A 25,609-nucleotide genomic window follows, 5' to 3' on the forward strand; every position below is an offset into this window, starting at 1 on the left:
ACTCGTTACGAAATTTCACGAGATTAAGCAGCTGATTGGAGCATGAATGTATTTAAACAATCGTAAAGTCATGTAGAGTCTAGCGCATTTGTGCGCTTTCATGCAGCGTGGAAAGAGAAATTCGAAGAGCGGGAAATGTTTGACAGTCAAGTAACTGCAAAATAATTTTGTTTATGGGAGTGATTTCAAAATATCCCTCTGCTCGCTTGAGCGCAGAAAAGCGGCTCTATCCCCAGTACCCAGGTTCAAATGGATGGCGTCAGTAGGAGTCAAATGGAATTTCCTCACAAGATTTTGATTATGTTTTGTTGTAGTTGAGGATTGAAAAGCTCCATTATTTGAAAAATATCGGTTCTTTACAGTACCATTATTTTACACAAGGGTAGTTTAATCCGGGATGCAAGAATGTTCATCAAAGTCCAAAATAATAGTTTGACGTTAACAGAAGGTTTTTCTTCGATAGCAGAATGAAAAGCGCGCGTCTATCGAACTATCACGCCAAACGCCAATTCCACCGAAACAGTCCATTTTGCAATCAACCCTTTCTGTTCAGAAGATGCTGGTCCTGAGAAGGACCAATTTTGTGTCCCCAATGCACGTTTCCAATAACTAACTGCAACCCAATGCTTGTCGAAACGTTAGGGTTAGAATTCCACTTCGTGTTGTTATTGTTCGACGACCACTCGATGAGTTTTCGCTAAGACGCCACCATTTGGAATAAATTTTCAGCATCGCCACTGTATCGCACGGGATCGAAACAGACGTCATTGTAATCAACTCTTTCTTTACATAAAATGCTGGTTTGTTGAGGTTGAATGACGATCACCAACGCAGACTTCCACCACCAATTCGATGATTTTCCTTTGAAAATACTATCAGAGCGCCTTCGTGCTGCTGCGTCGGCTCTGCGTAAAATCTTATTTAACCGCTCTCTGCGAAATCCCTATCAAAATGGCTCGCGCGCGCTAGAAAGCAGCTTTCTTGTATTCAATAAATTAAGCCCGTTAGCTCCTTTGTGGTCTGGTATAGGTGTAAATATAATGTGCACTCATAACGATTAATGAAGGGGCGGGGCTAATGAAATTACTTCATTAGATATAAGAAAGCTGGTTATCGACGCGCGTGAGCCATTTTGATCGGGACTCCGCAGACAACGGACCGTTCGGAGGATGACAAATTTTAAGAATCTTATGAAATTTTCTCGCAAGATTCTGAATTTTGTTATGAGATGTTGTTTATCTAAGATGCGTATTGTTGCGAGGAATGACAACAGAAATTTGACTCAAGACGAAGTTTCTCCATACTACAAAACATTATCTTTCGGCATCTGTCTGTCCGAGCGACGTTCACCGAAGGGTGGTTGCTGTAGAAAGTTTCCACTGAGGTGGCGTCTTCATTGATTTTATACAAAAGGCACTGTTGACGGCGCCACATCGTAAAATCACCTACTCGATTGTACACCACTGCGTTCTGTACCCAGCGTATAGATAAGCTAAACTGTCGTAAACATCAGTACCACAAAGAGTATGAGGAGAATAGAAGAATAGCCATTGACGCGTCCACGTTGTTGCGATAGTTGTTACCGTAGAATTGACATAGTTGAACTACATTCTCTAGGTTTAAAAGTGAAATCTACTAAATTTATTTGCTTAAAAACTAACAGTGCATCACACCTTCTGTAGCCATAGAGTGATAAGCACTTGATCCGTATATCGAATTGCTAACGGAGAAAAGGTGACACAGGAATTCAAATACACTCGGGAACCGTAGGTTATAGATTGCCCCACAAGTAATCAATATTCGGCAGTAACCACATTAAAGGTAAGAGCCGTTAACATTAGGAGATGCCGAATGAGTTATGAACATAAATGATATACCATAGGGATAACGTACATAAGTGCAGAGGTTCCCAATCCATTTAGACTGGACCAGGAGAAAATTGCGAGAGAGTCAATTCCAGCTAGATCACTAACAGTAAGAACGAATTAGTAAATCATAAGATGAATTAGTAAAATTTATATCTATTGCAGGAATTTTATAATTTATCCATTCCACCGAATAAATTGATAGAATTGGGATCTAGTTTCGTTTTTCGTCTCCGCAACAATTTATAAAATTCTGTTAACATGTCCAAGAAATCGACGAGTGTGTATTTCAGCAACACCGCGACGTTCGAGGTTGCGGAAGGTAACGTGGACCAAATTGTCGCAGGTATCGCGACGGTATGTACAGGTAGCACTCCCTCTGTAGTCGTTATTCCCCCTTCAAGCACGCAAAGTCAGGTAAATGAAAATGTTACCGGAGACACGAATCGAGGAGCCATCGGTAAGCCTGTCATTGTCAGTCAAACGAACGTCGGAATCGCGAGCCAGAACCGGAGGAATCCTTTACGTGCGGTCCGTCGAAACGTAGATTATCAATGTCAACTGTGTGAAACGCGTGATGATAATGAAATGGTGCAGTGTGACGGTTGCAATCGGTGGTTTCACTTCGTGTGTGTGCACGTGACGGAAGATATTGCGAATGTTAGCTGGACCTGTCCGGTCTGCAAGGCATCATCTTTCATTGTACCCCCCACCAATACCACCCGGCAACAACAGCGGCAATCTTTCGCGCCATCAAGCAAGCCGCCGAACAGCATGGTTAGTTCCAAAGGTGAAGCAAAACGATTGAAAGAGCTCGAAATGAAGAAGCTGGAAGAAGAGTACATGCTGGAGAAGAGATTTCTCGAGCGAAAGTACAGTATTTTGAAGGAGTATGGTAGTGACACGTCATCTAGGACTGAGGAAAACGAGGAGGACAAGCTGTCAAAGATCGAGGAGTGGTTGGCTGAAACGGAACGCCATGGTGAAGCAGAGGATTCTGGATTAGCAGTAGAAGCGGCGAATACTTCGAGCAAGCTCGAGGAGCACCAAGCTCCAAATGTCCACCGAAGGAGTAATCCACCAATTATTCAAAATCACCAGAGCGGTCAACATAGCGGTCACCGCTGTCAACATGATCAAGTTGCGGGACAACTACCGGTTCAACGAAGTCAGTCATTCCTTCCATCGTCAGCTCCACGGCCGCTGATCAGTCGTCCATCGATAGGAGCACAGTGCACGAACGATCCATCTAATCATCATCTGTCTACACATGCCAGCCATCCGAACCAATGCTTTCAAGCCAACGCTGTTCCGGAACAATCAACTTACCCGCAAGTGCGCGATCAACTGAGGTTTTCTACGCTACAGAGAACGCAATCTTGGTTACCTCCCAGAGAATAGCCACCGAGTCAACTTCCGCCAGCATGTAATAGAACAATGTTTCAACCCTCAACTAATCCTGGTGCACCCTATGTATTCGCTCCTGAACAACGTTCTACACCGGTACGACTCGCTCAGTCTGAGCATAATCCTACAGTCTTCAACGACGAAGGTATCTGCATTCTCAATCGTAGTCAAATCGCAGCACGCCAGGCGGTATCCAGGGATTTGCCAGATTTCGACGGTACACTCGAAGATTGGCCACTATTCTACGCTATGCTCAATTCCTCTACGCATATGTGTGGGTTCACGAACGAGGAAAACATGTTACGTTTGCGGAAATGCCTTAAGGGCAAGGCATTAGCAGCAGTGAAATGCGAGTTACTGCATCCATCGAATGTAGCAGATGTTGTGTCAACGCTGAAAATGCTATATGGCCGACCAGATGCAATTGTCCAATCTATAGTAAAAAAAATTAGACATCTACCGCTGCCAAACACAGAGAATCTGGAGACATTAGTAAACTTCTCTCTCTCAGTCAAAAACATGGTCGCGACGATCCGAGCCTGCGAAGTTGACGACTACATTTACAACGCATCACTCCGTTGCGAAATAGTCGAGCGTCTACCATCGTCTTTGAAGCTAGACTGGGCAAGGTTTGCACGAAACAATCCGAATCCAAACCTTGCTGATCTCAGTAATTGGCTTTACACCATAGCGGAGGATGCAAGTTCCGTGATAGCCACATCGGCTCACGATCACCGAAGCCGAATAGCTAAGAAAGACGGTTTCCTGAATTTTCACTCTGAATCGGAGACGAGTAATGAGAGATTGATCGAGTCATCCAACAACCCGACAATGGTCGCACCAAAAGACATTTCTAAAGGACAGTGCATGGTATGCAAGGGAAGCTGCCCAGCGGTCGTCAAGTGCAGTAGATTTGAAGAGCTCAGCTATGATTCGAAATGGGCGGCAGTGAAGCAACAAACTTTGTCGTTAATGCCTGTTTAAACACAATGGCTCTTGTAAACAGCAAAAAAAAGTGTGATACAGACGGATGCTCTTTCCTACATCATCCGCTACTTCATAAACCGGAGAATCGAATTCCCACAGTTTCGAGGCCGAATTCACTGCTAGATTTGGAACCGAGTTGCAATGTGCACCAAGGACAGTCTGCGGTACTATTTCGCATGGTTCCTGTCGTTCTGTACGGTCCAAAGAAAGCGGTGCGAACATATGCGTTCATCGATGATGGATCTGAACTCACTCTCCTAGAGCAAAGCCTTGCTGATGAGCTTGGTATCGAAGGACCCAAAAAATCGCTCTGCCTGAAGTGGACTGGCGGCACTCGCAAGATAGAAAAAGAATCTCAGCAAGTGAATTTACAAGTCTCTGGAACACACAGTTCGACCAAGTACAATCTAACGGGGGTCAATACTCTATCGTCGCTGCAAATCCGGCCGCAAACGTTGCTTATCTCCGAGCTGCAGGCAAAGTTTCCATACCTGTCAGGACTACCACTTGAGGGATACTATGATGTCAGTCCACGACTTCTAATCGGACTAGATAATTCCAGTCTTGGACATGGAAGCAAGTGTAAAGAAGGAAGATGGAACGAACCGATCGCATTGAAAACACGGCTAGGATGGTTAGTTTACGGTAACTGTAGCGGAAAGGAAAACAGCGTCGGATACATGAATTACCACAGCGTTCAAAAATGCGAATGCAACCAGAACTATGATGATAGCCTCCACAGGGCAATGAAATCTTACTTTGCTCTAGATAGCACCGGAATAATCAGCCCAAACAAGGTTCTCCTTTCACAAGATGATCAACGTGCACAATTACTCTTAGAGTCTCTCACTCATCAAACAAATGATAGGTACGAAAGCGGTCTTCTCTGGAAGTACGACAACGTAAAACTTCCGGATAGCAAAGCAATGGCTATTAGACGATGGGAGTGCTTAGAGAATCGATTACAAAAGGATCCAGTGCTAGGTGAGGCTCTCAAGCAGAATATACAGGAGCACGTAAACAAAGGCTATATTCGGAAACTCACATCAGATGAACTAAAAGAGCACTACCCAAGTAACATTTTAAGTTTTATAACGCTCTTGAAGACCATAATTTACTCTACAAGAGTGTTATAAAACCAGTATAAATCCAAAATGTTACTAGGGTACGCTCGAGTTTGGTATCTGCCAATCTTTGCAGTCATAAACCCAAATAAACCAGGAAAGTTCCGTCTAGTGTGGGATGCGGCAGCCACCGTGCATGGCGTTTCCTTAAACTCGTTCCTTTTGAAAGGTCTTGATCAACTTACGTCTCTTCTGGAAGTGCTGATTCGGTTTCATGAGCACCGGGTAGCAGTTTGTGGTGACATCAAGGAGATGTATCACCAAGTACAAATAAGAGTTGAAGATCAGCATTGTCAAAGATTTCTATTGAAAAATGAAAATGAGGAAAGTCCAAGTACTTATATCGTTCAAGTGATGACCTTCGGTGCTTGTTGCTCACCGAGCACAGCGCAACATGTCAAAAATAGTAATGCGAAGCGATTCGAGCAAGAATATCCTGAAGCGGCCAATGCCATAATTAAAGGCCACTACGTAGATGACATGTTAGTCAGCACAGAAACCGAGGAAGAGGCTGTAAATCTGGCGCAACAAGTGAAACACATTCATACACACGCCGGATTTGAAATGCGGAACTGGATTTCCAACGCCAAAACCGTGCAATCCACGCTGACGGAAGGAACTAATGAGGAGAAAAACCTGAGCATCGGCGAAGAATCTACAACGGAAAAAATTCTTGGGATGTGGTGGAACAAATCATCCGATTGCTTTACATATAAGGTTTCTGCGCGATATGATGAGGAACTTTTGGCCGGAAACAAAAGGCCAACTAAACGCGAGGTTCTACGCACTCTAATGATGGTCTTCGATCCTTTGGGATTCATTGCGCACCTGCTTATGTTCCTTAAAGTCCTCCTACAAGAGATTTGGCGAACGTCCGTGGAATGGGATGATCCGATAGAAGATGCTCAGTTCGACAAGTGGCTTTTATGGTTGTTAGTGTTTCCAAAGATAGGAAGTTTGGAAATTCCCAGGTGCTACCGATCGCAGACTTCCTTAGAAGCAGATGTGGAAATGCATACTTTTGTTGACGCTAGTGAAAACGGATTTGCGGCGGTCGTGTACCTTCGCTTTCAAGAGGAGAATGTGATTGAATGCGCCTTCATAGGAGCAAAAACTAGAGTAGCTCCATTGAAGTTTTTGTCTATACCTCGGTCGGAATTACAAGCTGCTCTCCTCGGTTCCCGCCTGTCGGACACAATTCTTTCATCTCTTACCATCAAGATAAGCAAGCGGTTCTTTTGGACAGACTCCAGGGACGTTCTCTGTTGGCTTAGATCTGATCATCGGCGGTACAGCCAATTTGTTGCCTTTCGTGTCAGTGAAATACTGGAATCAACTGACGTCATTGACTGGCGATGGGTTCCAACGAGGAAGAACGTTGCCGACGAGGGAACAAAATGGACAGGAACACCCGATCTTTCTGCCGATAGTCGCTGGTACCGTGGACCAGACTTCCTCTGGCAAAACGAGAACTGCTGGCCCGTATCATCAAGCCTCAAACAGTCTACGAATGAGGAGCTCAGGTCACACTTGCTCACACACACTAAGCTCACTGATTCCGTGCTTTTTCCGCAAAACTTCTCTAAGTGGAGTTCAATGCTTCGGCGAACAGCATATGTTTTTCGTTACATTAATAATTTGAAACTTTCCACTAAAAAGGAGCAACGAGTCGTTGGGGTCCTGACGCATAAGGAGTTGGCACAGGCGGAATACTACTTGTTCAGGGTAGCACAAACTGAAGTATACGGCGATGAAATCACTACGCTAACCACAAACCGTTCCACGCGCACGATGAAGAAAATCGCAAGAAATAATCCGTTGTTCCGCAGTGCCTTCATAGACGAAAACGGTGTAGCGCGAGTACAAGGAAGAACCGGAGCCTGTTCATTCGTCGATCGCGATGCTGTCTATCCTATTATACTACCTCGTGATCATGCCATCACACGATTAGTTATCAAGGAAGCTCACGAGCGTTTCAACCACCAAAATCACGAAACTATCATCAACGAAATTCTCCAGCGTTTCCGCATCCCTCGAATAAAAGCGACCTATCAAGCTATTCGTCGGAATTGTCAATACTGCAAAAATCAACAAGCAAGGCCGTTACCACCGGTTGTGGCCGATCTACCTCAATCACGCCTTGCTGCTTTTAGTCGTCCATTCACACACATGGGAGTGGATTATTTTGGCCCGATTCTAGTCTCCGTGGGCCGTCGCACAGAAAAAAGGTGGGGGGTACTCGCAACCTGTCTAACTACGCGCGCCATTCACCTGCAAGTCGCTCACACACTGACAACTGACTCTTGTATAATGGCAATTCGGAACATCATAGCCAGGAGAGGAATTCCCGCTATTATTTACAGCGATCGTGGCACCAATTTTCGAGCTGCCAACAAAGAATTACAGGCCGCTCAACAGAAGCTCAACCTCGACAGAATGGCAAAGGAGTTTACCTCAAGTCGCACCCAATGGACGTTCATTCCACCCCTAACCCCGCATATGGGAGGAGCGTGGGAACGACTGATTTACACCGTAAAGAAAAATCTTGCTGTTCTCCAACCTTGTAGGCTGCCGACGGACGAGGTTCTACAGAACGCAATAACAGAAGTTGAAAACATAGTCAATTCCCGACCATTGACCGACATTCCAGTGGATTGCGATTCTTCGCCCGTTTTAACACCCAATCATTTTCTGCTAGACTCAGCGAATGGTTTGAGATCTTGGGTACCCCTCGACGATAACCCAGTATTATTGAGGAACAGCTTCAAGCAATCTCAAAAGATGGCGGACACATTTTGGAGACAGTGGATACGAGACTATCTACCTACTATTACACGGCGGACCAAATGGTTTACGCCAGTGAAACCTATCAGCGTTGGCGACATTGTGGTGATCGTCGATCCAAAGTTTCCTCGCAATCTTTGGCCGAAGGGCCGAATTATCGCCACGCATCCTGCTGCGGACGGCCAAGTACGGTATGCTACTGTGCAAACGTCAGCTGGTGGTATCTTCGAGCGTTCAGCTGTATCACTAGCGGTGCTCGATGTAGGCGTTGAAACGAATACGCTGTCGAAGAATCTTTCGCGCATTCCGGGGGGGAGTGTTGACGGCGCCACATCGTAAAATCACCTACTCGATTGTACACCACTGTGTTCTGTACCCAGCGTATAGATAAGCTAAACTGTCGTAAACATCAGTACCACAAAGAGTATGAGGAGAATAGAAGAATAGCCATTGACGCGTCCACGTTGTTGCGATAGTTGTTACCGTAGAATTGACATAGTTGAACTACATTCTCTAGGTTTAAAAGTGAAATCTACTAAATTTATTTGCTTAAAAACTAACAGTGCATCACACCTTCTGTAGCCATAGAGTGATAAGCACTTGATCCGTATATCGAATTGCTAACGGAGAAAAGGTGACACAGGAATTCAAATACACTCGGGAACCGCAGGTTATAGATTGCCCCATTAAGTAATCAATATTCGGCAGTAACCACATTAAAGGTAAGAGCCGTTAACATTAGGAGATGCCGAATGAGTTATGAACATAAATGATATACCATAGGGATAACGTACATAAGTGCAGAGGTTCCCAATCCATTTAGACTGGACCAGGAGAAAATTGCGAGAGAGTCAATTCCAGCTAGATCACTAACAGTAAGAACGAATTAGTAAATCATAAGATGAATTAGTAAAATTTATATCTATTGCAGGAATTTTATAATTTATCCATTCCACCGAATAAATTGATAGAATTGGGATCTAGTTTCGTTTTTCGTCTCCGCAACAGGCACCATTTTATACAAAAGAAGGTTGATCCGAAATAAACTTTCTTCAAAGTGCAAAACTCAATCGTAAATAGCAAATTTGATGGCGCGTCGGAGGGAGATGATGTAGTGAATTTTAATGGGTGGAATCACTAACAGCAACCAAGCTACCACGCCAAACCCGATGCCACGGAAACAGTCCTTTTTCGCAATTAACTCTTTCTTTTCGTAAAATGTTGGTCCTGAGAAGAACCAATTTTCTTTTCCCAATTCCCATTCAAATAACTAACTGCATCCAATCGCTTGCGACACCTTGCGCTGCAACTGTCTGACAGCCACTTGATGATTTTTCGCTAAGCCTCCAAAGGTTGAAATAAATTTACAGCATTGCAACACTGCCACCCACTTCGTGCTGCTGTGTCCGCTCCGCTGCATCGAATGTCGAACCGCTCTCTGTGGAATCCCGATCAAAATGGCTCGCGCTATCGAACAGCAGCTTTCTTATATTTAATAAATTAAGCCCGTTAGCCCCGCCCTTTGTGAGCTGATATGGTGTAAATATAATGTGCACTCATAACGATTAATAAAGGGGCGGGACTAATGAAATTATTTCATTTAGATATAAGAAAGCTGCTTTAACGCCTTGCGAGCCATTTCGATCGGGTTTCTGAGACAACGGACCGTTCGGAGAATAATAAATTCTAAGAATCCTATGAAACTTTTTCACAAGATTGTTGCGAGGAATGACAACAGAAGTTTGACTCAAGACGAAGTTTCTTCATATTACAAAACATTTTCTTTCGGCATCTGTCTGTCCAAGCGACGTTCACCGATGGGTGGTTGCTGTAGATAGTTTCCACTGAGATGGCGTCTTCATTGATTTTAAACAAAAGAAGGTTGATCCGACTATCCGAAATAAACTTTCTTCAAAGTGTAAAACTCATTCGTAAATAGCGAATTTTATAGCGCGTCGGAGGGAGATGATGTAGTGAATTTTAATGGATGGAATCACTAACAGCAACCAAACTACCACGCCAAACCCGATGCCACCGAAACAGTCTTTTTTCGCAATTAACTCTTTCTTTTCATAAAATGTTGGTCCTGAGAAGAATCAATTTTTTTTCCCAATGTTCCTTTCCAACTAACTGACACCACAATTTGTAATAAATTTTCAGCATCGGCACCGGCGGTGCGGGATCGCCACAGTGCTATTTTATGGTCAACCTTTTTCTTCATATGAAATTCTGGTTCGTTGAGGTTGAATGATCTGCAGCAACACATCGAGGACCACCACCAATGCGATTGATTTCCTTTGAAAATGTTATTAGCGCCTCCGTGATGCTGTGTTCGCTTCGCTGCGATCGCTTTGATGCGTCTGCTCTGCGTGAAACCTTGTTCAAACTGAGGATTAGATCCAAATCCGCAAGTGATTGATTTTTGATGTCTGTGCTAGTGATGCATGAACGTGATTGGTTAGTTTACCTATTTCTAAACTTTTCATCAATTATCGATAATAAATAGTTGAAAATCAGTTTTTACAAATAAATACAAAGAAGCGTTGACTCATCCTTGATCGAATGGTCCAAAAAAAAATGAAAATCCATCGAGGAACGGCTTAGATATTAAAGTTTAAAGTCTATCATATTTTCGTGACGGTCCCCGATTTTCGCAATCGTAAAGTGTACCCCAATATAGAAAACACAGACGTAGTCCTACGTCAAAAGGTGATAGAGAATTAACACTGTTGTTTACATTTTAGAACCAAATCCAGATGTCGCACATGTCGGGGTAGGGCTTCAGTGCTCCGCCTTCTCCCCCTGGTAAAAACATGTTTGTTTTCCTTCTGCTCATAATATTATCCCTTCAAGAGTTCCACTGGAAATTACTTCATAAATTACTCTGGGGTTGTCTCCAGGAGTACCTCAGGAAATTCTTCCTTGAGTTCATCCTCTTCAAGTTCACCTAGAAATTCCTTCAGTAGTTCCTCTTGGAATTCCTTCAAGAGTTTTTCTGGAAGATCTGTTTTTTTTTCAGGAGTTTCCCTGGGGATTCTTTCAGGAGTTCCTCGAGCAATTCCTCCAGGACTTTCTCTAGAAATACCGCCGGCACTTCCGCTGGGAAATCCTGCAAAAGTTCCTCTGGGTTTTCCCGGAGGAATTTCCGAAGAAATTCATTGAGGAATTTCCGAAGAAATTCCCGGAGGAATTCCCGAAGGATCTCGAGGAGGGATTCCCAGAGGAATTCGCTGGGAGAAAAAAAAAATCCAGAGGAATTCCAAGAGGAATTCCCGGATAAATTCCAAGAGGAATTCCTGGAGGAATTCCCAGAGGAAATCCCGAAAGAATTCCCGGAGAAATTCCCAGAGGAATTCCCGGAGGAATTCCCAGAGGAAATCCAGGAGAAACTCCCGGACGAATTCCCATAGGAGGAACTCCCGGACGAATTACCGGAGGGTTTCCCAGAGGAATTACCAGAGAAATTCCTGGAAGAATTCCCAGAGGAATTCCCAGAAAAATTCCCGGAGGAATTCCCAAAGAAATTCCCGGAGGAATTCCCAGAGGAATTCCAAGAGGAATTCCCAGAGGAATTCCAAGAGGAATTCCCAGAGGAATTCCAAGAGGAATTCCCGGAGGAATTCCAAGAGGAATTCCCGGAGGAATTCCCGGAGGAATTCCCAATGGAAATCCCAGAGGAAATCCAGGAGGAACTCCCGGACGAATTCCCAGAGGAATTCCCGGACGAATTCCCAGAGGAACTCCCGGATGAATTCCCATAGGAATTCCCGTACGAATTCGAAGAGGAAATCCAGGAGGATTTCCCGAACGAATTCCCAGAGGAATTCCCGGAGGAATTCAAGAAGGAATTTACGAAGGAATTCGCAGAGGAATTCCAGAAGGAATTCCTAGAGAAATTCCCGAAGGAATTCCTTGAGGAATTCCCGAAAGAAATCCTGGAGAAATTCCCGAAGGAATTCCCAGAAGAATTCCCGAAGGATTTCCTAGAGGAATTCCCGAAGAATTTCCTGGAGGAATTCCCGATTACCGAAGGAATTCCCAGAAGAATTCCCGGAGAAATTCCCAGAGAATTTCCCGGAAGAATTCCCAGAAGAAATCCCGAAAGAATTCCCGGAGGAATTCCCTGAGGAATTCTCAGAGGAATTCCTCAGGAATTCCTGGAGGAATTCCCAGAGGAATTCCCGGAGGAATTCCCAGAGGAATCTCCGGAGTAATTCCCAGAGGAAATCCCAGTGGAATTCCCGGAGTAACTCCTAGAAGAATTCCCAGAGGTATTTCCAGAGGAATTCCCAGAGAAATTCCCAGAGGAATTCCCGGAGGATTAACTGGAGGAATTCCAGAAGGATTTCCCGAAGAAATTCGCAGAGGAATTCCCGAAGGAATTCCTAGAGAAATTCCAGAAGGAATTCCTAGAGTAAGTCGAAGGAATTCCAGAAGAATTCCCGAAGGATTTCCTAGAGGAATTCGAAGAATTTCCTGGAGGAATTCCGATTACCGAAGGAATTCCAGAGGAATTCCCGGAGAAATTCCCAGAGGAATTCCCAGAGGATTTCCCGGAAGAATTCCCAGAAGAAATCCCGAAAGAATTCCCGGAGGAATTCCCTGAGGAATTCTCAGAGGAATTCCTCAGGAATTCCTGGAGGAATTCCCAGAGGAATTCCCGGAGGAATTCCCAGAGGAATCACCGGAGTAATTCCCAGTGGAATTCCCGGAGTAATTCCTAGAAGAATTCCCAGAGGTATTTCCAGAGGAATTCCCAGAGAAATTTCCAGAGGAATTCCCGGAGGATTAACTGGAGGAATTCCAGAAGGATTTCCCGAAGAAATTCGCAGAGGAATTCCCGAAGGAATTCCTAGAGAAATTCCAGAAGGAATTCCTAGAGTAAGTCCCGAAGGAATTCCCAGAGGAATTCCCGAAGGAATTCCCAAAGGAATTCTCGAGGGAATTCCTAGAGTAAGTCCCGAAGGAATTCCCGAAGGAATTCCCAAAGGAATTCCCGAAGAAATTCCCAAAGGAATTCCCGAAGGAATTCCCAAAGGAATTCCCGAAGGAATTCCTGAAGGAATTCCAGAAGAATTTCCTGGAGGAATTCCCGAAGGATCTCGAGGAGGGATTCCCAGAGGAATTCGCTGGGAGAAAAAAAAATCCAGAGGAATTCCAAGAGGAATTCCCGGATAAATTCCAAGAGGTATTCCTGGAGGAATTCCCAGAGGAAATCCCGAAAGAATTTCCGGAGAAATTCCCAGAGGAATTCCCGGAGGAATTCCCAGAGGAAATCCAGGAGAAACTCCCGGACGAATTCCCATAGGAGGAACTCCCGGACGAATTACCGGAGGGTTTCCCAGAGAAATTACCAGAGAAATTCCTGGAAGAATTCCCAGAGGAATTCCCAGAAAAATTCCCGGAGGAATTCCCAAAGAAATTCCCGGAGGAATTCCCAGAGGAATTCCCAGAGGAATTCCAAGAGGAATTCCCAGAAGAATTCCAAGAGGAATTCCCGGAGGAATTCCAAGAGAAATTCCCGGAGGAATTCCCAGAGGAATTCCCAATGGAAATCCCAGAGGAAATCCAGGAGGAACTCCCGGACGAATTCCCAGAGGAATTCCCGGACGAATTCCCAGAGGAACTCCCGGATGAATTCCCATAGGAATTCCTGTACGAATTCGAAGAGGAAATCCAGGAGGAACTCCCGAACGAATTCCCAGAGGAATTCCCGGAGGAATTCAAGAAGGAATTTACGAAGGAATTCGCAGAGGAATTCCAGAAGGAATTCCTAGAGAAATTCCCGAAGGAATTCCTTGAGGAATTCCCGAAAGAAATCCTGGAGAAATTCCCGAAGGAATTCCCAGAAGAATTCCCGAAGGATTTCCTAGAGGAATTCCCGAAGAATTTCCTGGAGGAATTCCCGATTACCGAAGGAATTCCCAGAAGAATTCCCGGAGAAATTCCCAGAGGATTTCCCGGAAGAATTCCCAGAAGAAATCCCGAAAGAATTCCCGGAGGAATTCCCTGAGGAATTCTCAGAGGAATTCCTCAGGAATTCCTGGAGGAATTCCCAGAGGAATTCCCGGAGGAATTCCCAGAGGAATCTCCGGAGTAATTCCCAGAGGAAATCCCAGTGGAATTCCCGGAGTAACTCCTAGAAGAATTCCCAGAGGTATTTCCAGAGGAATTCCCAGAGAAATTCCCAGAGGAAGTCCCGGAGGATTAACTGGAGGAATTCCAGAAGGATTTCCCGAAGAAATTCGCAGAGGAATTTCCGAAGGAATTCCTAGAGAAATTCCAGAAGGAATTCCTAGAGTAAGTCCCGAAGGAATTCCCAGAAGAATTCCCGAAGGATTTCCTAGAGGAATTCCCGAAGAATTTCCTGGAGGAATTCCCGATTACCGAAGGAATTCCCAGAGGAATTCCCGGAGAAATTCCCAGAGGAATTCCCAGAGGATTTCCCGGAAGAATTCCCAGAAGAAATCCCGAAAGAATTCCCGGAGGAATTCCCTGAGGAATTCTCAGAGGAATTCCTCAGGAATTCCTGGAGGAATTCCCAGAGGAATTCCCGGAGGAATTCCCAGAGGAATCACCGGAGTAATTCCCAGTGGAATTCCCGGAGTAATTCCTAGAAGAATTCCCAGAGGTATTTCCAGAGGAATTCCCAGAGAAATTCCCAGAGGAATTCCCGGAGGATTAACTGGAGGAATTCCCGGAGGATTAACTGGAGGAATTCCAGAAGGATTTCCCGGAGAAATTCGCAGAGGAATTCCCGAAGGAATTCCTAGAGAAATTCCAGAAGGAATTCCTAGAGTAAGTCCCGAAGGAATTCCCAGAGGAATTCTCGAAGGAATTCCCAAAGGAATTCTCGAGGGAATTCCTAGAGTAAGTCCCGAAGGAATTCCCGAAGGAATTCCCAAAGGAATTCCCGAAGAAATTCCCAAAGGAATTCCCGAAGGAATTCCTGAAGGAATTCCAGAAGAATTTCCTGGAGGAATTCCCGAAGGAATTTCTGGAGGAATTCCCGAAGAAATTCCTGGAGGAATTCCCCAAGGAACTCCTAGAGAAATTCCCGGAGTATTTCCCAGAGGAATTCCCGAAGGAATTCTTTGAGGTACTGCCGTAGGAATTCCCGGAGAAATTCTTGAAGGAATTCGCGGTGGAATTTCCAGAGGAATTAACATTAAATTAGAACATTCAAAGTTAATTGCCTATATGCCGGGTATTAAGCCACCCGGAGTGGAAATTAATTACTATGTCTGAAACTTGATTATGCATATGTACAACATGTGATGAGATTTAGTTCGGAAAAAGGTATTGGAGGTAACCGCCCCTTCGGTGGGTTTGATCCACGACCCCAGTTCGCATGACAGGTGCTTTCCCTACTAAGCTACGAAGGAGACCTCCGTCGGTGACCACGGAGGTCCTTCAGCTTAGCGGTACTGATGCGAACTGGCATCAAACCCCACCGAGCACAGGTACCCAATCCAATACATTTTCCGAACTAACTCTCTCAAATGTATTTTGTACATCATGCATAATCAAGTAGGACATAGTAATTTAGTATTGTCCACCCGGGCTTAATACCCGGCTTCATAGCAACGGCGCTCAACTTTGAATGTAGGGTTCTCGTGTGGCGATTCTCTTCGCCAGTGTGGTCGTCAGATCCCAACACGACCACACAAGCGAAGCACAGATCGCTCACTCGAGATCAGTACATTCATTGAGTTAATTGCCTATGAAGCAAGTGTTAAGACCCGGGTGGAAATACTAAATACTATGTCCTGAAACTTGATTATGATGTGTACAAAATACATTTGAGAGATTTAGTTCGGAAAATGTATTGAGAGATTGGAGGTAACCGCCCTGGTGCTGGTGAATGGGGTTTGATCAGTACCCCAGTTGCGGTGGACGACAGGTGCTTTCCCTAGCTTAGCTAGGGAAGGACACCTGTCATGCGAACTGGGTCGGGATCAAACCAAATTCCCAGCACCAGGTACCAGCCAATCTCTCGCAATACCTTTTTCCGAACTAACTCTCTCAAATGTATTTATATGCATAATCAAGTTTCAGACATAGTAATTTAGTATTGTCCGGCTCCTACACTTGGCTTAATACCCGGCATATAGGCAATCAACTTTGAATGTACTGATCTCGAGTGAGCGATCTCTTCGCTTGTGTGGTCGTGTTGGGATCCCAACACGACCACACAAGCGAAGAGATCGCCACTACTTCATTGACATTGCTGATTAATTGCATATGTGTAGGAGCCACGGACAATACTAAATACTATGTCTGAAACTTGATTATGCATATGTACAACATTTGAGAGAGTTAGTTCTGAAAAGGTATTGCGAGATTGGCTGGTAACCCCTTCGGTGCTGGGAATTTGGTTTATCCAGTACCCGCTATGCTGCGGTATGACGGAGGTGCCTTTCCCTAGCTAGTAGGGAAGGACCTCCGTCGTCATGCGAACTGGGGTCGTGATCAAACCCCACCGAAGGTACCAGCCAGGTTATCTCTCCAATACCTTTTCCAGAACTAAATCTCTCAAATGTTGTACATATGCATAATCAAGTTTCAGACATAGTAATTAGTATTTAGTATTGTCCGGGTGGCTCCTTGGCTTCATCAGCAACGGCAATTAACTTTGAATGTACTGATCTCGAGTGGCGATCTCTCTTCGCTTGTGTGGTCGTGTTGGGATCTGACGACCAAACTGGCGAAGAGATCGCCACTCACACAGTACCCTACTTCATTGAGCGCCGTTGCTGATGAAGCAAGTGTGTAGGAGCCGGACAATACTAAATACTCATGTCTACTTGATTGACATGATGTACAAAAATACATTTGAGAGAGTTAGTTCTGAAAATGTATTGCGAGAGATTGGCTGGTACTTGGTGCTGGGAATTTGGTTTCATCAGTACCCGCTAAGCTGCGGTGGACGATGGAGGTCCTTTCCCTAGCTTAGTAGGGAAAGGCACCTTCGTCATGCGAACTGGGGTCGTGATGATCAAACCCAGCACCGAAGGGGCGCTTACCCTCCAATACCTTTTCAGAACTAACTCTATCTCACATTGTGTACATATGCATAATCAAGTTTCAGACATAGTAATGAGTATTTAGTATTGTCCGGCTTAATACCCGGCATATAGGCAATTAACTTTGAATGTACTGATCTCGAGTGGCGATCTCCGCTTGTGTGGTCGTGTTGGATCTGACGACCAAACAAGCGAAGAGATCATCACTCGACAACCCTACTTCATTGAGCGCCGTTGTTGATGAAGCAAGTGTGTAGGAGTGGACAATACTAAATTACTCATCCTGAAACTTGGTTGACATGATATGTACAAAATACATTTGAGAGAGTTAGTTCTGAAAAGGTATTGCGAGATTGGCTGGTACCTGGTGGGGTTTCATCAGTACCCGCTAAGTTGCGGTGGACGACAGGTGCTTTCCCTTCGTAGCTACGAAGGACCTCCGTCATGCGAATTGCGGGTACTGATCCAAATTCCCACCGAAGGGGCGGTTACTCTCCAATACCTTTTCCGAACTAAATCTATCACATGTTGTACATATGCATAACCAAGTTTCAGGATAGTAATTAATTTCCACCCGGCTCACCCGGCTTCATAGGCAATTAACTTTGAATGTAGGGTTCGAGTGGCGATCTGTGCCAGTGTGGTCGTGTTGGGATCTGACGACCACACTGGCACAACCTCACACACCCTACTTCATTAATTGCGCCGTATGCCGGGTATGAAGCCACCCAGGAGTTGGAAATTAATTACTATCCTGAAACTTTGGTTGATTATGCATATGTACAAAATACATTTGAGAGAGTTAGTTCGGAAAATGTATTGGAGAGATTGGCTGGTACCTTCGGTGCTGGGAATTTGGTTTCATCAGTACCCCAGTTGCGGTGGACGACGGAGGTCCTTTCCCTTACTAAGCTACGAAGCACCTCCGTCGTCCGAACTGGGGTCGTGGGATCAAATTCCCAGCACCGAAGGGCGGCAATACCCTGCAATACATTTTCAGAACTAACTCTATCACATGTTGTACATATGCATAATCAAGTTTCAGACATAGTAATTAATTTCCACTCCGGGTGGCTTAATACCCGGCATATAGGCAATTAACTTTGAATGTACTTCATCAGAGTGGCGATCTCTTCGTAGGGTTGTGTGAGGTTAATGCCAGTTGGTCTGAGATCCCAACACGAACTCACACAAGCCCTACTTCATTGAGTACATTCAAAGTTAATTGCCTATGAAGCAAGTGTGTAGGAGCCGGACAATACTAAATACTATGTCTGAAACTTGGTTATGACATGATGTACAATACATTTGAGAGATTTAGTTCTGAAAATGTATTGCGAGAGATTGGCTGGTACCGCCCTTCGGTTGAATTTGGTTTGATCAGTACCCGCTAAGTTGCGGTGGACGACGGAGGTCCTTCGTAGCTTAGTAGGAAAGCACCTCCGTCATGCGAGCTGGGGTCGGGATCAAACAAATTCCCAGCACCGAAGGTACGCCAATCTCCAATACCTTTTCAGAACTAACTCTATCAAATGTATTTTGTACACATCATGTTTCAGACATAGTAATTAATTGTCATCTCGGGTGGCTTAAATACCCGGTCAGCAAGGCAATTAACTGAATGTACTGATCTCGAGTGGCGTCTCTTCGCTTTGGTCGTGTTGGGATCTGACGACCAAACTGGCACAACCTCACACAACCCTACTTCATTGAGCGCCGTTGCTGATGAAGCAAGTGTGTAGGAGCCGGACAATACTAAATACTCATCCTACTTGGTTGACATGATGTGTACAAAATACATTTGAGAGAGTTAGTTCTGAAAATGTATTGCGAGAGATTGGCTGGTACCTGGTGCTGGGAATTTGGTTTCATCAGTACCCGCTAAGCTGCGGTGGACGACGGAGGTCCTTCGTAGCTTAGTAGGGAAAGCACCTGTCATGCGAACTGGGGTCGTGGGATCAAACCCCACCGAAGGGGCGGTTACCCTCCAATACCTTTTCCGAACTAAATCTATCACATGTTGTACATATGCATAATCAAGTTTCAGACATAGTAATTAAATTAGATCAAAACTCAATTAAAATTAAATTAAAATAAAATTCAAATTTAAATTACATTAAAATAAATTAAATCAATATAAATTTGAAAAAAATAAAATTCAAATTTATTTACAGTTTAATAAATATGAAAGTTGAATTTAAAATAATTGAAAAAATTATATTTTATAAAATGTTGATGAACCATTAATTGGGGTCTCTATGGGGCTCCAGTAGCCTTGGAGCAAAGGCGTAGGATTGCCAATCCGGAGATGGCGAGTTCAATTCTCGGTCCGGTCTAGGATGCTTTCAGGATGGACACATTCTCGACACCCTGGGCATAGTGAATACATTGTACTTGCCGCACAAGTTACATACTCATGCAATGTCTGGCATTGAAAAGCTTTCAATTAATAACTGACGAAATGCTAATAGAATACTAAGTTGAAAAGCAGGCCATGTTCCAGTTGGAATGTAGAGCCTTTGAAGAAGAAGAGAAGATGAACCATAATTTTCATCAGCTCAATTTTATCTTTACAATTCATAGTGCAATGATTCTTTTATACCTTTCTGAGATTCCATGTATTCCACAGATATTAGAAAAAAAATCCCGACTGGCACCAGCCATATGATGCAAATCCTGAACGCAATATTTTTATGTAATAAATAACCAGCACCGCTGGATGCTGGAAACCCAGCTTAGGCGGCACGGTTGGAAGACAAACGATCGGGTCATTTGTTTGCTGCTAGGTACCTGTGTAATCTTCCGCTATGCACGCACGATTCGGGTTTTGATTTCCAGGAGCTTCGATACAAGTGGCGATTATACAAATCCATTTCACTTGCGGCTAGCTTTGGCAGACCGGCACTGATCGTGAGGTGTGACTCCTGGGGACAAAATCCAACGTGAATATCGTAAATGTGTATATGCAAAGAAAACTTACATGGTAAACCAATGCAATGCCACAATAACAGCATTCCCCCGGCTGGCTCTGACCATATGATGCAAATTATACCTCTAGGATTGCGTGTGAATAAAAACGCCGGACGCTGGAATCCCAGCTTTGGTGACACCTTCCTTTGGAAGACATGCGATCGGATCTTTGGGATTGATGTTAACAGTTTGGGTTGGCAGTTTGATCTTGTGGGGCAAATCCTGGAAACAAAATCCAATGTGAATATCGGTTATGTGCATTTGTAAATAAACTTACATGATAAACACAATCCGTGACTAATTCGCGAGCCCGAATGGTGGCAGTTTCTGTGGCGCTTGCGCTATAAAACTATGCGTACCGACCATTTATTTTATGCTAGGTACCCGCTCGAATCCAGAGTTAACTGCCGGTGTCTTTCGCTGGAGCGGCGTTTGCGTTTTTTCCATCTTCTGATGTCCTTCGTTTCTGTAAATTTCAAGGAGAACTTTATATTGCACAAGGAATTGTGTTTTATATTGCTCTTGAGGAAACACTTACCTAAAGTTCGGTTGAATCGGTGCTTCGATGGAACTAGTTCATTGCCTCCTGATGAAACACTAGCAGAAATAAAGCGTGATCGCCAAAAATCTTTCGGAAAAATTCCAACATTTTGTTGATTAACCAACTGTCAGAAAGGCAGAGAAAAAAAACGAAAAATGCAACATACAGCAGCATAGATAACATGCTTTTCAAGAAGCAGCATATCTAACATTACCTAACTAGCATCTAACATCTCACAGTTTGCTTGCTGGGATATGATCGGGTCATCACAATGATATCAATAAGGAGTCGAAAAATATATGGAAATATACTCATTTTTACCCAATCTTTGCAGAGTTGCACCATCTAGGAGTGTTTGTTTTCCTTTTATCGCCACTCACACATTCGGACGTGAGAATATCAATACCTTAGTATCTGCAGCATTGGCATCCATCAATAAGATAGATAGAAGGTGAGGAAGACGACCAAATGCCAGTGTATTAGTAGATGAAGGAAAATGTAAACAGCAAATGGTGACGTACATATTTGCACGGCTTCTTATGGGAGCTCGTTCAAATGTAGAAGTGAAAGATTTTTCGCCATACACGAAAGGCACGCACACAATATATGGATTTCCATACCTTAGTATTTATTTCATTGGGCATCCATCAAGGAGTGTTTGTTTTCCTGCTTCACTCACACATTCCGATCCGACGTAAGAATGTCAATTATTATTTAATAATATTTTCAAACAAACTAAAATGGTTCAAGTTTCGTGTTATTTCGCAAATAAAAGAACGAAATAAAATATAAGAATGGCCGACAGCCAATCTCGTGTTGGGAAAAATGAACTGAGCGCATTACTTAAGGAGCAACGCCAACTAAAAGCGGCTGAAACGAAGCTAAAGTCAATGATCGACAAAATCAATGGCCATCTGAATCAGTTGTTGGTAAGTACAAAACAATATAATATTGAGTGTCAACAAAACATATACTTTGTATTACAGGTGGAGGAACTGCAGCTCAAATCAAGAGAACTGGGCCATGAATATCCTTCGAGTAATAGCCAGCCCAGCGTAAATAGCATCAAGACTGAATCGATCGTTCTTCCTTCCGAACAAATTAATCAGCAGGAATTAAACCTGAATATTCAACATACCAAACTAATGAAATCCCTCGAAGAAAGCGAAGAAGAGGATGAGTAAGGATGATGATATAAAAAGTAAAAATTAATAAACAACGTACGAATGTAGGATCAAATGTCCATTAAATTTGACTCTAAACATACATAATAGTGAAACATAAGTAAAAAGGAGCACCTGCTCATCATAGTCCTACTTAGATTTGTTCCTTCCGTTCGCATGTTTCTGGAGGTTTACCTTCGGCCTTCAATTCTTGGTCTATCCGCTCTTTCGCTCGGAATACTTTTGACTGCAGATAGAATGAACCACCCTTGGATTTATCGTTTACTGAAAACAAGTGATCGTAGTTCTTCTGAATTTCCTCGGGATCCAGTTTCGATACGTTCAAAATTTGTTGCGCCTCCTCTAGTGTAATGCCTGAAAATATTGTAATTTTGGTGATCAACGGTAGGCTGCCAGTTATAAGACGATCGATAGATACTAAAATATAAATTCGTGTAAAGCTTCCATTTGCCATACTAACCTGTTTTCAAATTAGCCGCAACGCGATTTTGACCCTGTTGGCCACCACCAGCTCTTTTCGCGGCTTCCTGTGAAGCTGCTATTTCCTGTTTTAGCGCTCGTGCGAAGGCCCGGCCTACGATCTGCGTTCCCAGCACAATGATTTGGGCAATATATTTGGCCATATTATACTAAACGCCGATCAAACTGGGAAAAATAGATAACTGAGGTTAATGTAATGCTTGTCTTTTCATAAGAAAATAACATACCTACCTAGTTATTTGTTGGATATTTTCTTCATATTTTGAACACCATAGCATTTCTATCAGATTACACAACAGAATAACAGCCGATCACTGCATGCAGCTTTAACTTCACGAGGCAAATGTCACTGGGGCACAATGTGCTTATCTAGCAAGGTTCGCACTTACACGGAAAAGAAATTTCATCCAAAATTTAGTTTATATCTCCAAACAACGTTGTACACGGAGAAACTCAATTTAGGGTAAAATGCATTGGCGTAACCAAGATGAATACACAGCTAGGTGTTTCAATCTGTTCGATTAATGGGCGAGAAGAAGGCGGGGGTGAAAAGTTCATTTTCGGTGCAAAACATAAACAAACCGGCTGGCTCTCCCATACTAAAATCCAAGATGGCTGAATCGTGAATTTGGCAGATTGGAACACCTAGTGGTGTATTCATCTTGGGCGTAACTACCTCCGATGTCTAGGGGGGGCTATAGCCCCTTTATATTTTTTCTCGAAATTGACCCTCTTTTTGAAATTATCGAACATTTTAACATCTCATCAAGTTATCAGCGGTAATGTGACAAATGCAGTCCAACCACCTAAGGCAATTGCGGATCCATCACACTCATTCATATTATTCTCTTTTCTCAAGCACGTGCACGTGTGCACGTGTGAGCAACAACTCACAGTCTATGTTTAATTGCGCTCGACTAGCGTCAGGCAGTGGATATATTTGCATACTTCATAAATATTCTATCTATCTCAAATAAAAAAATAGTGCAACTTTCCATGGATTCCGCCGAGAATCTTCCAAGAATTCTGATGAGAATCCTTTAGTGATCCTGACTGGAATGTTCCAGGGACTCCGACGGGAATCTCTAGATATTTCGACATAAATCCTTCAAGAATACCGATGGGAGCCTCCAGGGATCATGAAGGGAATCCACCAGAGATTTCGGAGGGAATGTTTCAGGAATTCCAACGGAAAAATTTCAAGGATTCCGACGAGAATGTACCAGGGATCCTTCACCCTCCAGGAATTTCGACGGGAATATTTCAGGAATTTGAAGGGGAATATTCCAGGGATTTTGTTGAAAACCCTCCAGGAATTCCAGTATGATGGTTCCAGGTATTTCATGAGCAATGTTCCAGGGATGAAGACGCATATCGTCGAAGGATTCCAAAGCAATCCGTCGAAGGACTTCGAAGCAAATCGTCGAGCGACTCCGAATTAATCCTTTAGTTATTTCGAAAAGAATCCTCCAGCGATCCCGAAGGGAATCCTCCAAGGATGTTGAAGCAAATCGTTGAGGGATTCCGATGCAAATCATCAAAGGATTTCGAAGCAAATCGTCAAATGGTTTAAAAAAATACGTTAAGGGACTCTGAACAAAATCAATGAGAAACTCTGAAGCAAACCGTCGATGTATTCCGAAACGAAACGTCGAATGATTCTGAAGCAATTCTTCGCGGGATTCCGAAGCTAATCGTCAGCCGGATTCCTTATCGTTTAGAGATCCCAACGCAGATCATTTGCAAAACGTCGAGAGACGTATTGCTTAACAATACTGGAATGAATCCGAAAAGAATTCTTTAGAGATTGAAGTGATTCTCGGATTCTGATGAGAATCCTTCTCGGATGCTGATGGGAATCTTTCTCAGAATTCAGAAACAAGTTTCATTAAGTATGATAGTGATTATGAGAGATAACTCTTTAGTCTTCAAACTTTTTCGGTAATTCATTATGCTATATGTTGAAAACTGATATCACTGCTAACTTACTTATCAAATCCTAGGGGGGGCTAATTTTTTTCTAGAGAGGGCTAAGCCCCCCCCAGCCCCCCCTTCTTTACCCCAATGGTAAAATGCCCAATAGTGGACCCCCTAGTAGCGGAATTTTGCTCTTCCTGTCATAAGGAGTAGAAATTTTCAACATATTAATTCTGCTAAAAGATATTTTAGTTACTAGATAAAGATTATCACTCAGAAAAATATATTAAGCTCTTTTAGTGGAATGTATTAAACCGTCTAAGACGAATTAAGTACTGTCCATTTAATTCCACCAGTTAACGGTTTAACTGGTGGAATTAAATGGACAGTACTTAATTCGTCTTAGACGGTTTAAAGATTGTCACTGTCGTCGCTGTCCGCACTGAACCCAAAGCCCATCCTTACATCGACTGAATTGTAATTCCAACTTTCTCTGAAGTATCTCCTCTCGTTATCATATGAGAGAGCAGAGCGACCGCCGCATGCATTAATATTCGTATGAAAATCATCTGGGAAAAATATGGTTCTCATACAAACATTGGGTGACCCACCAGACAATCTTCGGCCTACGTTCAGATACTGTGGCATCATTCGAAAAGCGGATGATGTTTGTTTTGATCTTACCCTATAACGACAGTCATACGATTCCTAATTGTTTTTCTTACTACTGCTGACTGGTTTGATAAATGGTTGCCATTTTTCTAGAAATAAGTTTGTCTTCGAAGACCGCAGTTCATTTAAAGAATTCATTTCGTGTACGCGAAAAACTAGTTAGCTGCTTAGCGAAAAAATGTAAATAGTTTTGGATGTTTCTAATTCCTGTTTGTATTCATAAAGGTAAGTAGTACTACACTGAGGAAAATGGACGTATGATTTTCAATCAAACGCCTTATGAAAATTTGCCACAAGGAATCGGTATGAATTTCAATATGTTGCCTTATGAATGATGATTTTAATTTGAAAAAAAGTGAAGTGCGGCAGACTGGGTTCGAACCATGGACGTCGGGGTCGGGAGGCCGGTATGTAGACCACACGCCCATCGACGCTTGATTACTCGGGAAGTTAACTGCGTATAAGAATCACTGCTGGTGGAATAATTGGTCGAAGATTCATAAGGCGCCAGTTATGAATTTCGTTAGTCCAGTTCGCTGAGTGTATACTAACGCATTCCATGATTATTTATTTTGAATTATTTTTGCATAATTCGCAGCGATCCGCTTACACTACCGCATCGGATTTTCTCGAGATGCGAGATTTGGCTAAA

At 43.5% G+C, this 25,609-nt stretch overlaps 3 protein-coding genes and 2 long non-coding RNA genes across 6 annotated transcripts; 3 read left to right on the forward strand and 2 right to left on the reverse strand.

The window, feature by feature from the left end:
• Positions 1 to 1,510: 1,510 nt before the first annotated feature.
• Positions 1,511 to 2,102, forward strand: LOC134220556 (uncharacterized). The gene is made up of 3 exons (XR_009981949.1): positions 1,511 to 1,821; positions 1,883 to 1,974; positions 2,031 to 2,102. It is a non-coding gene; the product is annotated as an uncharacterized LOC134220556 (long non-coding RNA).
• A 2,159-nt stretch (positions 2,103 to 4,261) lies between these two features.
• Positions 4,262 to 8,506, forward strand: LOC134222147 (uncharacterized). The gene is made up of 2 exons (XM_062701290.1): positions 4,262 to 5,333; positions 5,481 to 8,506. Exons 1-2 carry the CDS (start codon positions 4,262 to 4,264, stop codon positions 8,504 to 8,506), a joined length of 4,098 nt encoding a protein of 1,365 aa, XP_062557274.1.
• An 11,336-nt stretch (positions 8,507 to 19,842) lies between these two features.
• On the reverse strand, positions 19,843 to 20,819 carry LOC134227036 (uncharacterized). Its single transcript, XR_009983598.1, has 4 exons — positions 20,702 to 20,819; positions 20,441 to 20,629; positions 20,174 to 20,385; positions 19,843 to 20,117 (listed from the first exon to the last, which is right to left on the reverse strand). It is a non-coding gene; the product is annotated as an uncharacterized LOC134227036 (long non-coding RNA).
• A 535-nt stretch (positions 20,820 to 21,354) lies between these two features.
• On the forward strand, positions 21,355 to 21,935 carry LOC134227011 (uncharacterized). The gene is made up of 2 exons (XM_062708192.1): positions 21,355 to 21,633; positions 21,691 to 21,935. The coding sequence occupies exons 1-2, from the start codon at positions 21,499 to 21,501 to the stop codon at positions 21,886 to 21,888; spliced, it is 333 nt and encodes a 110-aa protein (XP_062564176.1). The 5' UTR covers positions 21,355 to 21,498; the 3' UTR covers positions 21,889 to 21,935.
• Positions 21,932 to 22,729, reverse strand: LOC134227010 (mitochondrial import inner membrane translocase subunit Tim16). Of its 2 annotated transcripts, none has more exons than XM_062708190.1 (3): positions 22,600 to 22,729; positions 22,349 to 22,533; positions 21,932 to 22,242 (listed from the first exon to the last, which is right to left on the reverse strand). In XM_062708190.1, exons 2-3 carry the CDS (start codon positions 22,509 to 22,511, stop codon positions 22,022 to 22,024), a joined length of 384 nt encoding a protein of 127 aa, XP_062564174.1. In that variant the 5' UTR covers positions 22,512 to 22,533; positions 22,600 to 22,729; the 3' UTR covers positions 21,932 to 22,021. The 2 variants fall into 2 exon arrangements, with proteins under 2 accessions (XP_062564174.1, XP_062564175.1); XM_062708191.1 differs by having other exon boundaries at positions 22,349 to 22,550.
• Between the last annotated feature and the right edge of the window lie 2,880 nt (positions 22,730 to 25,609).

This window comes from Armigeres subalbatus, chromosome 3 (assembly GCF_024139115.2).
Source record: "Armigeres subalbatus isolate Guangzhou_Male chromosome 3, GZ_Asu_2, whole genome shotgun sequence".
Taxonomy (NCBI): Eukaryota; Metazoa; Arthropoda; class Insecta; order Diptera; family Culicidae; genus Armigeres; species Armigeres subalbatus.

Bases quoted from the DNA above. Each gene is read 5' to 3' on its own strand.
- LOC134227011 (XM_062708192.1), top strand. From the start codon at position 21,499: ATGGCCGACAGCCAATCTCGTGTTGGGAAAAATGAACTGAGCGCATTA. The intron at 21,634-21,690 runs GTAAGTACAAAA...TTTGTATTACAG, and splicing joins GCCATCTGAATCAGTTGTTG to GTGGAGGAACTGCAGCTCAA.
- LOC134227010 (XM_062708190.1), bottom strand. From the start codon at position 22,511: ATGGCCAAATATATTGCCCAAATCATTGTGCTGGGAACGCAGATCGTA. The intron at 22,243-22,348 runs GTTAGTATGGCA...CAATATTTTCAG, and splicing joins TGCGGCTAATTTGAAAACAG to GCATTACACTAGAGGAGGCG.
- LOC134222147 (XM_062701290.1), top strand. From the start codon at position 4,262: ATGGCTCTTGTAAACAGCAAAAAAAAGTGTGATACAGACGGATGCTCT. The intron at 5,334-5,480 runs GTAACATTTTAA...CAAATAAACCAG, and splicing joins ACTAAAAGAGCACTACCCAA to GAAAGTTCCGTCTAGTGTGG.